Here is a 15,978-nt window from a genome sequence, read left to right as displayed (position 1 = left end):
TTTAATACTATCCCTGATTTCCCTTGATAGCCACGGTTGAGCCACCTTCCCTTTTTCATTTTTACGCCTGACAGGGATGTACAATTGTTGTAGTTCATCCATGCGGTCTCTAAATGTCTGCCATTGCCCATCCACTGTCAACCCCTGAAGTATCATTCGCCAATCTATCCTAGCCAATTCACGCCTCATACCCTTCTTTAAGTTCTGGACCATGGTCTCTGAATTAACTGTTTCATTCTCCATCCTAATGTAGAATTCCACCATATTATAGTCACTATTCCCCAAGGGGCCTCGCACAACGAGATTGCTAATTAATCTTCTCTCATTACACAACACCCAGTCTAAGATGGCCTCCCCCCTAGTTGGTTCCTCGACATATTGGTCTAGAAAACTATCCCTTATGCACTCCAGGAAATCCTCCCCCAACATATTGTTTCCAGTTTGGTTAGCCCAATCTATATGCATATTAAAGTCACCCATGATAACTGCTGCACCTTTATTGCATGCACCCCTAATTTCCTGTTTGATGCCCTCCCCAACATCACTTCTACTGTTTGGAGGTCTGTACACAACTCCCACTAGCGTTTTTTGCCCCTTGGTATTCTGTAGCTCCACCCATACCGATTCCACATCATCCAAGCTAATGTCTTTCCTTACAATTGCATTAATTTCCTCTTTAACCAGCAACGCCACCCCGCCTCCTTTTCCCTTCTGCCTATCCTTCCTAAATGTTGAATACCCTTGGATGTTGAGTTCCCAGCCTCACTTTGAAGTTACATTAAAGAGACCAAGGTCACAATGGTTTGAGCTTACACGGAAGACTGCGTGCAGTTCTGGTCACCACATTACAAGAAAGATGTGATTGCACTAGAGAGGGGACCGAGGAGATTTATGAGGATGTTGCCTGGGCTGGAGAATTTTAGCTATGAGGAAAGATTGGATAGGCTGGGTTTGTTTTCCTTGGAACAGAGGAGGCTGAGGGGAGACCTTATTAAGGTGTATAAAATTATGAGGGGCCTAGATAGAGTGGATAGGAAGGACCTGTTTCCCTTAGCAGAGGGGCATAGATTTAAAGTAATTGGTCGGAGGATTAGAGGGGATTGAGGGGAGATATTTTCATCCAGAGGGTGTTGGCGGTCTGCAACTCACCGCCTGAAAGGGTTGTAGGGGCAGAGACCCTCACCACAGTTAGGGCTCAATTTACCCTGAGCCCGTTATCTTGCGTACTTTCTCGAGTTGCATTGCTTCATTACATCAGCAGATTCTCCAGAAAAATTCTTCATACTTTCCCCGATGTTTGGCCTCTACTCTGCAGCCGCGCAGCGTGGCCAGTCACCTCGGGTAGTGGAGCCTGCGTTCTGCGCTGGAAAAATGTGCCGGGACGTCTGCGCATGCGCGGTGGAAAAAAGTGACGTCCCTGACGTCTCTGAAATGGCCACGCATGCGCAGTAGCGCTCCGAGCGTACCAGAAGGAATGTTGTGTTTCTGTTGGTGGGCAGGAGTAAGATTGTGCGCCGGCATCAAAAGAACGGTCACTGGCAACAAGGTTAGTCATGGAGAAATGGTTTCAGGAAGACCCTGTTCATTCCGGCCCCACAAGGAAAGTAAAACAAAGTTAAAAAACTTACCTGTTTGGGCTTCTTCTGAATGAATTGCCGCTGCTCTGTGCCCCCGACGCCAGCTCCCTCCCGCCCTTAGCTGAGGCTGAGTGGCCTCCCGGTGCGTTCTCCAGCCCCTTAGCTCAGGCCTAGTGTCCTCCTCCCTCCCTGTCCCAGCACCTAACTTACACCCATCTCTTTCCCTCCTGCCCACACCCCTCCCCCCATTCTCTTTCTCCCCCCTTCTCTCTCTCTCACCGCACCCCCGCCGCCACCCCCCACCTTTCCTGTTGCTGCTGCTGTCCGGGCACCTGCTGCACTTATCTGCGCCAATTTCCTTACCTGAGCCGATTTCTTTAACTCTCGGCAAGGGTTTTCTCGCGAGGCCACATACGCTGGCCTAAGTGGAAATGGAGTAACCATTAGCTGGCCAAAGTTGCCTAAATGGGCAAAATTGGCATAGGTAGCTGGTAACCACCCTCCTTTGGAGCAAAAAAAATCTTACCTAAAAAAAACATAACTAAGTCAGTTATACTGGTGCAAATTGATTGGGGAAACTGTGGATTTTTAAGTTAGGCCAGAAAAAGCAGCCTACTCCAAAAAAAACAGAGCAAATACTGGGGAAAATTGAGCCCATAAAAAGTACTTGGATGTGCACTTGAAGTGCCATAACCTACAAGGCTCCAGACCAAGAGTTGGCAAGTGGGATTAGGCTGGATAGCTCTTTGTCAGCCGGAGCGGACACAATGGACCGAAATGGCTTTCCATGCTGTAAATTTTCAATGATTCTATGATTCAAACCCGCACTCGCAGGGTTGGGAAGATTCCGGCCACAGTGCCTTAAGCGTTACCTTCTCATTATTTAACACAACAGACGTATTATCCATAATTAATTCATACAATTGGATATTCGCAATAAGGTGGACGAATTAACTGTGCAGATAGCAGTTAACGGATACGATGTGGTTGGCATCACGGAGACATGGCTCCAAGGTGACCAAGGCTGGAAGCAGCATGGTGGATTGCCTTTTATACCTGCTTGCCCAGGGTGTGCAGGTGACCCTTAGGTCTCTCACAGGTGTGCCCCCTGGTGGCAAGTCTTACACATTGGTGAGGTTTCCCCCCCACAGTCTTATGTACAAGTTATTTACAGGTTGAGGAGATCTGGTGCTCTGCGTTCCCGGGTCGATCGCCTGAGTTGATGTCCTGGCATGGGTGAGTTGGTTGGATCATTGCTGCACGGCAGCACGGCTGGTCTGATCGTACTGTCGGGCAAGATGGGTTCATCCTCGTGGTTGACAGCGAGGTCGATTGCTGGTTGGGTGTGTGTTGGTGGATCATAGATGGTAAAGTCGTCTTCAAACTGTTCTTGGTTGTCAGTGAATCGCAGTTTGGTCTGATCCAAGTGCTTTCTGCACGTTTGCCCATTCAACAGTTTAATAACAAACATTCTATTCCCCTCCTTGCCTAAAACAGTGCCAGCAATCCATTTGGGACCAGGACCGTAATTCAGAACAAACACAGGATCATTAACCTCAATGTCACGCGATACAGCCGCGCGATCGTGGTACACGTTATGTCGGTGTCGCCGGATTTCTAAATGATCATTGAGATCCGGGTGGACTAAGGAGAGCCTGGTTTTGAGTGCTCTTTTCATTAACAATTCTGAAGGGGGAACCCCAGTGAGCGAGTGGGGGTGCGTCCGGTAGCTGAGCGGGACCCGAGATAACTGGGTTTGCAAGGAGCCGTCCATTACGCGCATCAAGCTCTGCTTGATGGTTTGGACTGCCCATTCCGCTTGACCATTGGATGCGGGCTTAAATGGGGCAGACCTGACATGCTTAATGCCATTGCAGGTCATGAACTCGTTGAATTCCGAGCTGGTGAAACACGATCCATTGTGACTAACAAGGACGTCGGGCAAACCATGGGTGGCGAACATGGCCCTGAGGCTTTCAATGGTGGCAGTGGACGTTCATGATGACATCATTATACATTCAAATCCATTTAGAGTAAGCGTCCACTGCTACTAGAAACATCTTTCCAAGAAAAGGGCCGGCAAAATCTATGTGGCCCCTGGACCACAGTTTGGAAGGCCATGACCACAGGCTCAGTGGGGCCTCCCTGGGTGCGTTGCTCAACTGTGAGCAAGTGTTGCATTGATGTACGCATGACTCCAATTCGGAGTCAATGCCGGGCCACCAAACGTGCAAACTGGCGATAGCCTTCATCAGGACTATGCCTGGGCGGGTACTGTGTAGGTCGCGTATAAACGTTTCCCTGCCTTTTTTTGGCAAAACCACGCGATTCCCCCATAGGAGACAATCCGATTGGATGGATAATTCATCCTTACGTCGGTGGAACGGCTTAATTTCATCTTGCCTTTCCCCAGGAATGGCCGACCATTAAGGATGCAGCTTTTTACTAGTGATAGCACAGGGTCTTGGCTGGTCCAGGTCCTGATTTGGCGAACCGTGATGGGTGACCCTTCGCTCTCAAAAGCATCCATTACCAGAAGCAAGTCTGCGAGTTATGCAATTTCCACCCCGGTGGTGGGCAATGGTAGCCTACTAAGGGCATCAGCGTAGTTCTCAGTGCCTGGTCGGTAGCAGATTACATAGTCATACGCAGACAATGTTAGTAATATGTCCTTACTATACAGTATAAATGCACACGAGGCCCAAACTTGAGAGAAGGTCAATCTGTGACCAGTAACCTTTATTAGCCAGCACTGAAGTGATAAAGGTGGGTGGAGCTTCCCCTTTTATACCTGAAAGTCCAGGTTAGGAGTGTCTCCCACAAGTTCACCACCTAGTGGTCAATGTTCTCATGGTGTACAACTTAGGTCAGTTTATACATGGGTTACAATGACAGTTAAATACATGACATCACCTCCCCCCCAAAGTCTTATTGGGATCACAGTTTAAGTCTCTCTTGTGGTTTACGCTCCCTTGTAGAGCGCCTGACTTGGGGTTCCGGTTGTTGGGCGCTGGCTTGAGTGTCTCAGGCCTGTCCGGTCTGCCCACAGTGACTGGGCTCTCCGGTGTTCGATCACCTGTGGAGGAGTGAACTCGACATCGTGTTCTTCCCCTGCTTCTTCCCTGCGGTTGCTGAACCTCCTTTTTGTTTGATCCACGTGTTTGCGGCAGACTTGTCCATTGGTAAGTTTAACTACCAGAATCCTATTCCCCTCTTTGGCAATCACAGTGCCTGCGAGCCATTTAGGCCCTGCAGCGTAGTTGAGAACAAAGACAGAGTCATTGACATCAATACATCGCGCCCTCGCATTCCCGTCATGGTAGTCACATTGTGACTGGCGCCTGCTCTCTACAATTTCTTTCATGGTGGGGTGTATAAGGGATAACATGGTTTTGAGCGTCCTTTTCATTAGCAGCTCTGTGGATGGGACCCCCGTGAGTGAGTGTGGTCGGGATCTATTGGCCAACAGGAGGCGTGATAAGCGGCTTTGTAGGGAACTCCCTTGGATTCTGAGCATTCCCTGTTTGATTATCTGCACTGCTTATCCAGCTGGCCGTTTGAGGCCGGCTTGAACGGTGCCGTTCTGACATGGTTGATACCATTTCTTGCCATGAAGTCCTGGAATTCAATGCTTGTAAAGCACGGGCCATTGTCGCTGACCAAGACATCCGGTTCACCATGGGCGGCGAACATTGCCCGTAGACTTTCTACCGTGGCAGAGGATGTGCTTGAATTTAAGATGTCACACTCGATCCATTTGGAGTAGGCGTCTACTACAACCAAAAATATTTTTTCCATGAAAGGACCTGCGTAGTCCACATGGATGCGTGACCATGGCTTGGCGGGCCAGGATCAGGGGCTAAGGGGGCTTCCCTGGGCGCATTGCCCAGCTGGGCACACGTGTTGCACCTGCGAACACAAAGTTCCAGATCTGCATCTATCCCTGGCCACCAAACGTGTGACCTGGCAATTGCCTTCATCTTGACAATGCCGTGGTGCTCATTGTGGAGTTCTCTGATGAACATCTCTCTGCCCATCTGGGGCATGAATACTCGGTTTCCCCACAGTAGGCAATCGGCCTGAATCGAGAGTTCATCCTTGCACCTGTGAAATGGTTTGAATTCCTCAGGGCATGCCCCGTACGTGGCTGCCCAGTCCCCAATCAGGACACATTTCTTGACTAAAGACAGTAGCAGGTCTCTGTTCGTCTTTGATCTGACGGGCTGTCACGGGTGAGCCTTCGCTTTCAAAAGCTTCAACAGCCATGACCATCTCAGCAGCATGCTCGGTTGCCCTCTCGGTGGTGGCTCTTCGGAGCCTGTTGAGTGAATCGGCGCAGTTTTCAGTGCCCGTTCTGTGCCAAATTGTATAGTCATAGGTAGCTAACGTGAGTGCCCACCTCTGTATGCGGGCCGATGCATTTGCATTTATGGCCTTGTTGTCGGCCAAAAGGACGTTAGGGGTTTGTGATCTGTCTCCAGCTCAAATTTCCTGCCAAACAGGTACTGGTGCATTTTTTTTTACTGCATATACACATGCAAGCGCTTCCTTTTCTACCATCCCGTAGCCCCTTTCTGCCTGGGACAGACTTCTGGAGGCATAAGCTACCGGCTGTAACTGACCCTTGGCATTAATATGCTGCAGCACATACCCGACCCCATAGGATGATGCATTGCACGTTAAAACAAGTTTCTTACATGGGTCATATAGCGTTAACAGATTGTTGGAGCAAAACAAATTGCGTGCTCTATTAAAAGCCCATTCCTGGCTGTCCACCAGACCCATTTGCGACCTTTGCATAGGAGCACGTGTAGCGGCTCTAACAGCATGCTCAATTTGGGAAGAAAGTTACCAAAATAGTTCAGGAGCCCCAGGAACGAACGCAGCTCTGTCGTGTTACGGGGTCTGGATGCTCTCTGGATCGCTTCCGTTTTGGACTCAGTAGGTCTGCTCCTGACTGCTGCTACCCTCATCCCCAGGAATTCTACCCCTGGAGCTAAGAAGACGCACTTCGCTTTTTTCAGTCGCAGCCCTACCCGGTCCAGTCTGCGTAGCACCTGCTCCAGGTTGTGGAGGTGTTCTTCAGTATCACAACCCGTGATGAGGATGTCGTCTTGAAAAACCACCGTCCTTGGAATTGACTTGAGAAGGCTTTCCATATTTCGTTGAAAGATCGCGGCAGCCGAGCAAATCCTGAACGGACATCTGTTGTACTCAAACAATCCTTTGTGTATCGTGATGGTGGTCAGCTTCTTCGACTCACTCGCCAGCTCCTGGGTCATGTAAGCTGAGGTCAGGTCCAATTTTGAAAAAAGTTTGCCACAGGATAACGTCGCAAAGAGGTCCTTGGTCGCAGGTACTGGTCTTGGAGTGACACCCGATTGATGGTGGCCTTTTAATCACCACAGATCCTGACCAACCCATACGCCTTGAGGCACAATCGGGCTCGCCCAGTCACTGAATTCGACTGGCGAGATGATGCCTTCCCTCAGCAGGCGGTCCAATTCGCCTTCTATCTTTTCCCGCATCACGTACGGCAATGCTCTGGCCTTGTGGTGTACTGGCCTGGCGTCCGGGTTTATGTGAATCACTACCTTGCTCCCTATGAAAGTGCCAATGCCGGGTTGAAATAATGAGTCAAATTTGTTCAGGACCTGTGAGCATGATATTCGCTCCACAGAAGAAATTGCATTGACACCGTCCCATTTCCAGTTCATGACAGCAAGCCAAGTCCTCCCCAGTAGAGCGGGACCATCCCCCGGGACAATCCAGAGTGGCAACCTGTTCTCCGAATCTTTGTGGGTCACGACTACCGTGGCGCTGCCTAGCACCGGAATGATCTCCTTTGTATATGTCCGTAGCTGTGCGTCAATCGGCATTAATTTTGGCCTCCTAGCCTTGGATGCCCACAACTTGTCGAACTGTTTGATACTCATCAGGGACTGGCTGGCCTCCATGTCTAGCTCCATTAATACTGGGATGCCATTGAGGAGCACTTTCATCATTATCGGTGGTTTCCTGGTGTATGAACTGTATATGTGCTCCACATGAACTCGCTGAACTTCAGCTTCCAGCGATTTCCCCCAGTGTTCATTTGGCCTTGTAGGGCTTACATCGGGCCAGTCCTCCTTGTACATCAACCTGGCTGCAGGCTTCCTGCACATACGCGCCAAGTGACCGCTGACGTTGCAATTTCTGCAGGTGTATTGCTGATACCTGCAAGCTCTGGCTGTTTGTTTGCCTCCACATCTCCAACATGAGCCATTGTTGGAAACAAAAGGTCCATTACCAGTCGATCGTCTCTGACTGTCTCTGTAACTGTCCTTAAGCGCACCATTGACCGGAGTTGATGGCCCCATTACTGGCAGCATTGTCCCTTGCGATGGCATGAATCGCCGTACAGCCAACCATTGTCTCTGTTGAATTCCCCCTTTGGGTTCGACTACATGCTCGGGCATGTCCGATTGCCCCTGTCTGCCTGGAGAACTGTGTGCCGCGTTAACAATGTTGACTCCCTGTCCATTTGCTGCATTTAAACCAATATTTTTGTCAAACATCATTCTGGTCTCTTCCTCCCCTGAGATAAATGTCTGGGCCATCAAAGCCGCCGTTTCCAGGGTCAAGTCTTTGGTTTCAATCAGTTTCCTGAAAACCCCAGCATGCCCGATGCCCTCAATAAAAAAGTCTCGCAGCACCTCCATTCTGCATGCATCTGGGAACTTACATAGGCTCGCCAGTCGCCGGAGATCTGCCACGAAGTCTGGAACGCTTTGCCCTTCTTGCCGGTGGTGAGTGTAAAACCGGTGTCTTGCCATGTGCATGCTGCTCGCTGGTTTAAAGTGTTCCCCGATCAACTTACTGAGCTCTTCAAAAGTTTTGTCCGCCGGCTTCTCTGGCACTAGAAGGTCCTTCATCAGGGAGTACGTCCTGGATCCACAAACCGTCAGGAGATGAGCCCTGCGTTTGTCGGCCGAATCCTGTCGCAGCCATTCCTTAGTGACAAAACTTTGCTGTAGTCTCTCAATAAAATCGTCCCAATCATCACCAACACAATACCTCTCATCTGTGCTGCTAGTGGCCATGCTCGCGTGGTTTAAATCCCAGTTTCTCGTCGCCAATGATATGTCCTTACTATGTAGTATAAATGCTCACGAGGCCCATACTTGAGAGAAGGTCACTCTATGGCCAGTAACCTTTATTCCAGCACTGAAGTGATGAAGGTGGGTGGAGCTTCCCCTTTTATACCTGGAAGTCCAGATTAGAAGTGTGTCCCACAAGTTCACCAGCTAGTGGTCAATGTTCTCACGGTGTACAACTTAGGTCCGTTTATACATGGGTTATAATGACAGTTGAATACATTACACTGTCTACTATCCAGGGCCCCAAATACTCTTTCCAGGTGAAGCAGCGATTTACTTGTATTTCTTTCAAATTAATATACTGTATTCGCTGCTCACGATGTGGTCTCCTCTACATTGCAGAGAACAAGCGTAGATTGGATGACCTCTTTGCTGAGCAACGTTCAGTCCTCCGTTGTGACCCTGAGCTTCCGGTTACCTGTCATTTTAATTCTCCATTCCACTCCGACTCTGAAATCTCTGTTCTCAAACTCCTCCACTGTTCCAATGAAGTTCAGCGCAAGCTCAAGAAATAGCACCTCATCTTTCGTTTAGGCACTTTATAGCCTTCTAGACTCAACATCAAGTTCAACAATTTCACAGCATAACCTCTGGCCACCTTTGCCTCTCTTTCCCATCCCCCCACCCATCTTATGTTTTTTTTCTTTCTTCTCTCTCCTTTTTTTTCTCTTTGTTATAATGGCAGCTGGTAATTACTATGCCATTCATATCCTATCCAGATTAACCTTTTTCTGACTTCTGACATTACCATTTCAATTCGACCATCGTCCCTTATGTCTCTCTAATCTCTCCTGCCTTCCACCCTATCACAGACCTTCCCGTTTGTTCTTTCTTCCCCTCCCCCTTTCAGTGCTTAAGAATGTGCTCTTTTCGAATATTTGGCAGTTCTGACGAAGGGTCGTCGAACCGAAATGCTAACTCTGTTTTTCTCTCCACAGATTCTGCCTGACCCGCTGGGTTTTTCAGCATTCTCTGTTTTTATGTTCAGATTATTTTTGTGGGGTAGTGTTCAATATCGATTTGTACCTGAGGCAAATTCACTGGCTACAATCTCTATGCCAAACAGTTTAATCAATCATGGCTGTTTGCTGCATAAAGTATGCAGAAAATTAGAAACTTTTGTTCATAACTGATGGGAGCAACATATTTCTATAATATAAGGTTTATTCTATCTCTCATGCTGCGAATGCCTTGTTTTCAGGTTGGGTGTGATGGGATTTCTCGCCTCAGCGCTTCAGCCCTGAATAATGAATTCTTTGCTTACGCGGCACAAGGTTGGAAGGAACGATTAGCAGAAGGTATAATTAATTCATCAATACATCTAATTCTTTGTTATACAAACAGAATTTTGAATGCATGCTTTTCTTAAATTGGGAATCATTACATATTGTCTAGACCGTGTGCATGTTTCTATGTCTTCCTCAACATTCCTTCCTTTGAATAGTAAAACTATTTGGGCATTCATAGCATTGTTACTGTAGCTTTCGTCACCCTCTAGCTAGCAGCCAGGCAGCCAGACAGCAGGGTGAGTGCAAGAGAACCCCTGCTTACTGGCCTCATAGGCAGAGCTCATATTCACAGTACTTTCAAGTAATGCACACAGTGTGCAATTGCCATTGAATTTTAGGCACTCCTGTTCAGTAAAAGTTAATGTGAATGTCAATTTAAAAATCTGCATTATAGTCCACTAAGCAGTTTATTGAAGACTGTTCACAAGCACATCATGCTGTCAATTTGAACATTGTCTCAGCTAGGTTTCCAACCCATAATGATAGCAGTGTAAAGGAAATCTTTCCCACACTCACAAATCGCTACCTTTGGGCTTGTCATAACTTAAACTTCAGGTACACATAACATTCATTCATTTTTGTAGTAGGGGAAAAAAAACTAAAGTACACAATTATGGATTTAGAACTTATTGAAGGAAATATGAGTGCTGAAACATGAGATTTATTTTCTTTTGGAGGGGAGGGGGTGTTCTAATGTTAATTCTGACACATTATTTAATGCATCTTCTGACATTTTAGAGTGTATGTAATTTTGTGTTTTAAGCCAAAAATAATTTCTCTTGAAAGGGTTACAAATATTTTAAATATGACCCCAGATACATCATGTTAATTTATAAACTGAAATCTTTAATACTCCTAAGCAGCAGTGCATCCAAACTGGTATTTGACCCTGTGGTAGCCCAGAGGCAGGCGCAGTAATTAGATGAATTGAAAGTTCACTGATATAACTATTTTAAACAAAAAATATATACGTCAAGTGGTTTCAAGAGGGATAAGGATGAGTCAATATCACAGAAACAAAACCCTACAGCCACGTCACATCCAAACCAAAACCCAGTTTTCCTCTTTATGGGCCCAATTTTCCCCGAAGCATTTTTTTTGAGTACTTGAAGAGTTACGCCTGATTTTTTTGGGCCCAAGTTGGCCAAAAAAGAATATTCTAAAGTTTCCCCGTTAGATTTCTTCATTTTGGCCTGGCGTAACCCGACCTTTAGTTTTGGGGGTGGAGCCTTGATCTGCGCCAAAAAGATCGGGCTGCAGTGGTAACACAATGCGAGCTGAGGCTGCAAAGTGAAGCATACAGCCAGCTCCTAACACATTAAAAGAATTGAAAAACACATAATAGCAACTTACTTCCAACCCTTCCGGAAGGGCTTGCCGGTCAAGTTCCATTCTCGTTCCCCACCATTTCGATTCTCCGATCTCTCTCTCAATCTCTGTATCTGGCCAAAGGGCTTGCTGGTACGCTCTCCCGCCCCTAGCCCTGGCCGAGTGGTCTCCCGGTCCGTTCCCTGGCCCTGGCCCAAGGATTTGCCGGTGCGTTCTCCCGCCCCTAGCCCTGGCCGAGTATCCTCCCTGTCTGCTCCCCCGTCCCTAGCCCAGGCCAAGTGGTCTCCTCCCTCTTGGTCCCTGCACCTAACTACACCCGAAAGGCTTCCCCACACCCCCTCTCCCCCCCCCCCCCACCTCTCTCTTCCTCCCCCACCTCTCTTATCCCCTCTCTCTTACCTTTCCTGCTGCTGCTGTCCGGGCATCTGCTGCACTTATCTGCGCCGATTTCCTTACCTGCGCCGATTTCTTTAACTCTCTGCAAGGGTTTTCTCAAGAGGCCACATACACTGGCCTAACTAGAAATGGAGTAACTATTAGCTGGCCAAAGTTGCCTAAATGGCCAGAATTGGCGTAAATGGCTGGTAATGCCCCCTTTTGAGAAAAAAAACTTAGCTAAAAAAAACGTAACTAATTGAGTTACACTGGTGCAAATTGATTGGGGAAACTGGGGATTTTTAAGTTCGGCCAGAAAAAGTAGCCTACACCAAAAAAAGGCACAAGTACTGGGGAAAATTGAGCCCTTAGATGCTGAGCAACCAGCTGTGCATTTCAAACATGTAGTTAGAAATGAGCATAGCTGATAATAGCAGGTGAATGCTTAACACGCTTGTATGACATTCCTCAGTCTTTTATTTAACGGAGGTGTTTACCTATTTAAAATACATGGTTAATACCCTTCATTAAAATAGAGACAGAGGAATATCATTCAAATGCATTATGCTCTGTCAAAACCATTGCACATTGCAATCATTTTAAAAATAAAATAAAATGAACCTAAACACGGTTTGTAGGAATGGGAACAGAATTTTGTGCTCTCAGGTGGACCTGACTGACGGTCTAAAGTTCCCAATCCATTTATCATCATCATCATAGGCAATCCCTCAAAATGAGGATGGCTTGCTTCCACGCCAAAAAAGGATGAGTTCACAGGTGTTTCAATGAAGGACCTAATATTCCAGGTCCTGAACCCCAATTGAGGGGGTGGAAGATGCCTGTGCATGGATTTTTTTAACGTGTGGTGGCCGTTGCACATCAGCCACCACACGGGCTCGACAGAGCTAGCTCTTGGTCCAGTATTCTCTGAATGATTATCAATGTCACTCTTCGCATTTTGCTGTGGATGTTGACCACTCTACAGACAATCTGGGCTCATTCCCAAATTCTTGCACAGTAACAATGGGACCTCCTTCTGCAAACAAACTGAAAACTACTCTCAAAGTTACAGAACCTAACCAGGCATTGCAACTCACCACAAACAAGCAAACTATCTGCATCATACGTCATAAGAGTGCACTGTGGTAAAATCCCAAACATAGGGATCTCTGTGTAATTCTTCAAATTAAGCAAAACTCATCACTATTCCAATTCACTCCTTATTTTATTTTCACACCCCAGCAATTCTGCAAGTGCCATAACCGAAATGCCTGCACAAAGCCATTTAATGTGTTCACAGCATAATCTCTCAATCTCAAAAAAGCTTCTGTAACTAAGCATGAGGAAAATAATCCTTCACAAAAGACAATTGTTGGACATGCACAAGAAAGTTTCTTTGAGAAAAAAGATTATTTTTTTAAAGCTGAATTTTAGCAGTAATTGCTATAATATATAACTTCTTCAAGGACAAGCAATGAACACACCTGTAACTGCAACTCTCAGAAAACATCTGATGGCACCTATGGTAGTGACAATGGACAGTTTTAACCTGGGGGCAGAGAGCAGATTGGGCATGGCATTTTTGGCATGAAGTCGTGCCATTTTAACTCCTGGTCCTCATTGTAATAAGATTAACAGGCTTGCCTGTCAATCACATGGCGATTGGGCCAGCCCGCTCACATCACAAATGCATTCCAGCGTGACTGCTGATGGCTACTTAAAATAGTGAATCATCTCTCAAAGCAAGGTTCCCTCCCTTGCCTGTATTTATCTTTCAACAACTGTGGAGCACATTTCCAGGAGACTGGTGAGTCTCGCTTTCAAATGCATCCCTGGACATCCTAGTGGAGAAAATGCGATCCAGGAGGGGTTTACTCTTTCCCAGCACCTACAGGAGCATCCCCAAGGCCACTGTCAAACAGGCCCTGACAGAGGGGCTCAGGATCAGTGCCACCAGCATCCCTTCCAGGACCTGTGTGCAATGGAGAAAGAGATTCAATTACCTCACAAGAGCAGCAAGGGCAAGTACAGCTCTTCATCTCTCCATCTCTCTCAACACCACTGTCAACACTTATTCATCCTCTCCCCTACCTCTCACAACAATTTCCTCCCTGCCATCGCATCCTTCAACATATAATCACACTGCAACATCTCTCTTTCTGATTGCAAACACACTCATCTCTTCCTTTCCTCTCTTCACACCACATACTAACACCATTCTCGTCTCACATTCTATCATTTGCAGAACCACCAACTCATCCCACCACTCCTTTTTCACTTCACATCACATGCTTGACTTTACATTCAGTATAACTCCATCTGGCTTCTTCTCCAACTAACACATCCACCATATGCACAAGCCCCATAGTAACTCCCCAACTTTCTGTAAGACAAGACTGAGCATAATGTAATGAAGAGTAGTAAGACCGGGGGAGGAGTACTTAACATCATAGCCCTCACCCAATCAGAGCAGGAAGCCCCAGGGATTATTGTCCCAGGCAGAGTTATGAGTATTGGGGATGGAGAGGTTGGTGGCTTACCTCAGCAGGGTGTCTGCATATTACTTTTAGCCATTCATTCACCTCAACAAATATGCAGCAACCTTCACAACTTCGATTTGCATTCTCAAGACTATCACCTGAAAATGTTAAGCTTTTATCTGCCATCCTAATTCCATTTTCTTTTTCTTCTAGGTCCTTTTCAGCAGTAGGATGGTCCAACACAACAAGATACCTTGAAGGAGGACAATCCTCCTGAAAATGCACCATCACACAGTCCATCCCTACCAGGCACCAGCTCAGACATTGGCACTCCATGTAGGGTAGATAGTGAGCTAGAGGTGTTAGCACATGGCAAAATATGCAACCACAGTGGAAAACAGCAGCTATTGGTGGCTAGTACAGCCCAGGAGCGAGCTCGCTGGAGGGCAAGATCCTCTCCTAGCTTTGATGAGAACGACAGAGATCAGGACTTCAGGGGCCCAGCCAAAAAAAGAAAACTGCTGGCATTACACAACAGTTCTGTCTCCATATTATAAAAATTATGGAGGCTCTGGAGAAGGTGTAAAAAACATTTACTAGAATGATACCAGAACTGAGAGGTTATACCTATCAGGAAAGATTGAACACGCTGGGTCTCTTTTCTCTGGGAACGAGAAGACTGAGGGGAGACCTGATAGAGGTCTTTAAGATTATGAAAAAGTTTGATAGGGTACACGTAGAGAAAGGGGCCAAGATTGCCCTCCATGGGAAATTGGGGAGGGCACTTTGAATTAACTGGAAATTTACCGCCCGGCGGGAGTCAGAGGGAAGAGCCAGATTTTCGGCTTTTTAACTCTGACACCGCCTCCCAGTTCTTTGGGGCACTTTTTGAGGCAGTGTAGGGGCAGATTTGCATCGGTAGTGGGGCGTTGTCATCGTCCCGCGGACGTGCCGCGTTGCTTTGACGCGTCGCAACATCCCTCCCCTTCGCTTAAAGGGGAGGGACACTACTTGGCTGACGTAGAGCCCACTGAGCCACCAGGGAGGTGATCGGCTGGGTCAGTGGCCCGGCACGCAAGAGGGGGTGCCGGGTTGCCTGTTGGCGGCGCGGCCGAACCAGCGGCTGCTATTGCCGAGTCAACAATTAAAACAAAATGGCGGCAGTGCGCCCTCCCCTTTAAGGTTGGCCGCACCGCCCAGCCACTGGCAGCTTCCCGCTGCGCAAAGCTGTCGGGGGTACCAATCAGCGGTGGCCCTGCACCCGTGGGGCAATTTCCCCCGCGGGGCGGTAAGGGGTCAGCGCACCAGGCGGTAAGGGGTCAATGCGCCAGGTGGAGTGGAAACACAGGGCACGGCGGAAATCCATTCCCTCTGCCCCCTGCTCAGGGGCAGTTGCGAATGGGTCAACCCCGCCCCGCCCCACCCCGGGCGGAAAGGCCTTACTGCCCCATTAGAGGCTGTAACGGGCCTAAAGAAGGGGGCAATTTCCCCCCCCCCCCCCGCCTCCCCGAAGATGTTTCTAATTGTGGACGAGACCAGACGAGAGGCCATAAATGTAAGATAGTTACTAATAAATCCAATAGGGAATTCAGGAGAAACTTCTTTACCCAGAGAATGGTTAGAATGTAGAAGTTGCAATCAGAAGGAGTAGTTGAAACGAATAGTATAGATGCATTTAAGGGGAAGCTAGATAAACACAGAATAGAAGCATATGTTGCTGGGGTTAGGTGAAGAAAGGTGGGAGGGGGCTTATGTGGAGCATAAATACCGACATGGGCCTGTTGATCTG

General features: G+C 47.6%; 1 protein-coding gene across 1 annotated transcript in view; it reads left to right on the top strand.

The window, feature by feature from the left end:
- LOC139275521 (putative Polycomb group protein ASXL3) overlaps nucleotides 1-15,978 on the top strand; it is a 529,548-nt gene that overhangs the window by 484,854 nt on the left and 28,716 nt on the right. Inside the window, exon 9 of the mRNA XM_070892694.1 lies at nucleotides 9,918-10,014. Within this exon, the coding sequence (XP_070748795.1) occupies nucleotides 9,918-10,014 (97 nt within the window). The remainder of the gene's footprint in view (nucleotides 1-9,917; nucleotides 10,015-15,978) is intronic.

The sequence above is a fragment of the Pristiophorus japonicus genome, chromosome 1 (genome assembly GCF_044704955.1).
Source record: "Pristiophorus japonicus isolate sPriJap1 chromosome 1, sPriJap1.hap1, whole genome shotgun sequence".
Classification (NCBI taxonomy): Eukaryota; Metazoa; Chordata; class Chondrichthyes; family Pristiophoridae; genus Pristiophorus; species Pristiophorus japonicus.
The sequence above is the reverse complement of the archived record's forward strand: the minus strand, read 5'-3'. Positions and strand labels throughout refer to the sequence as shown.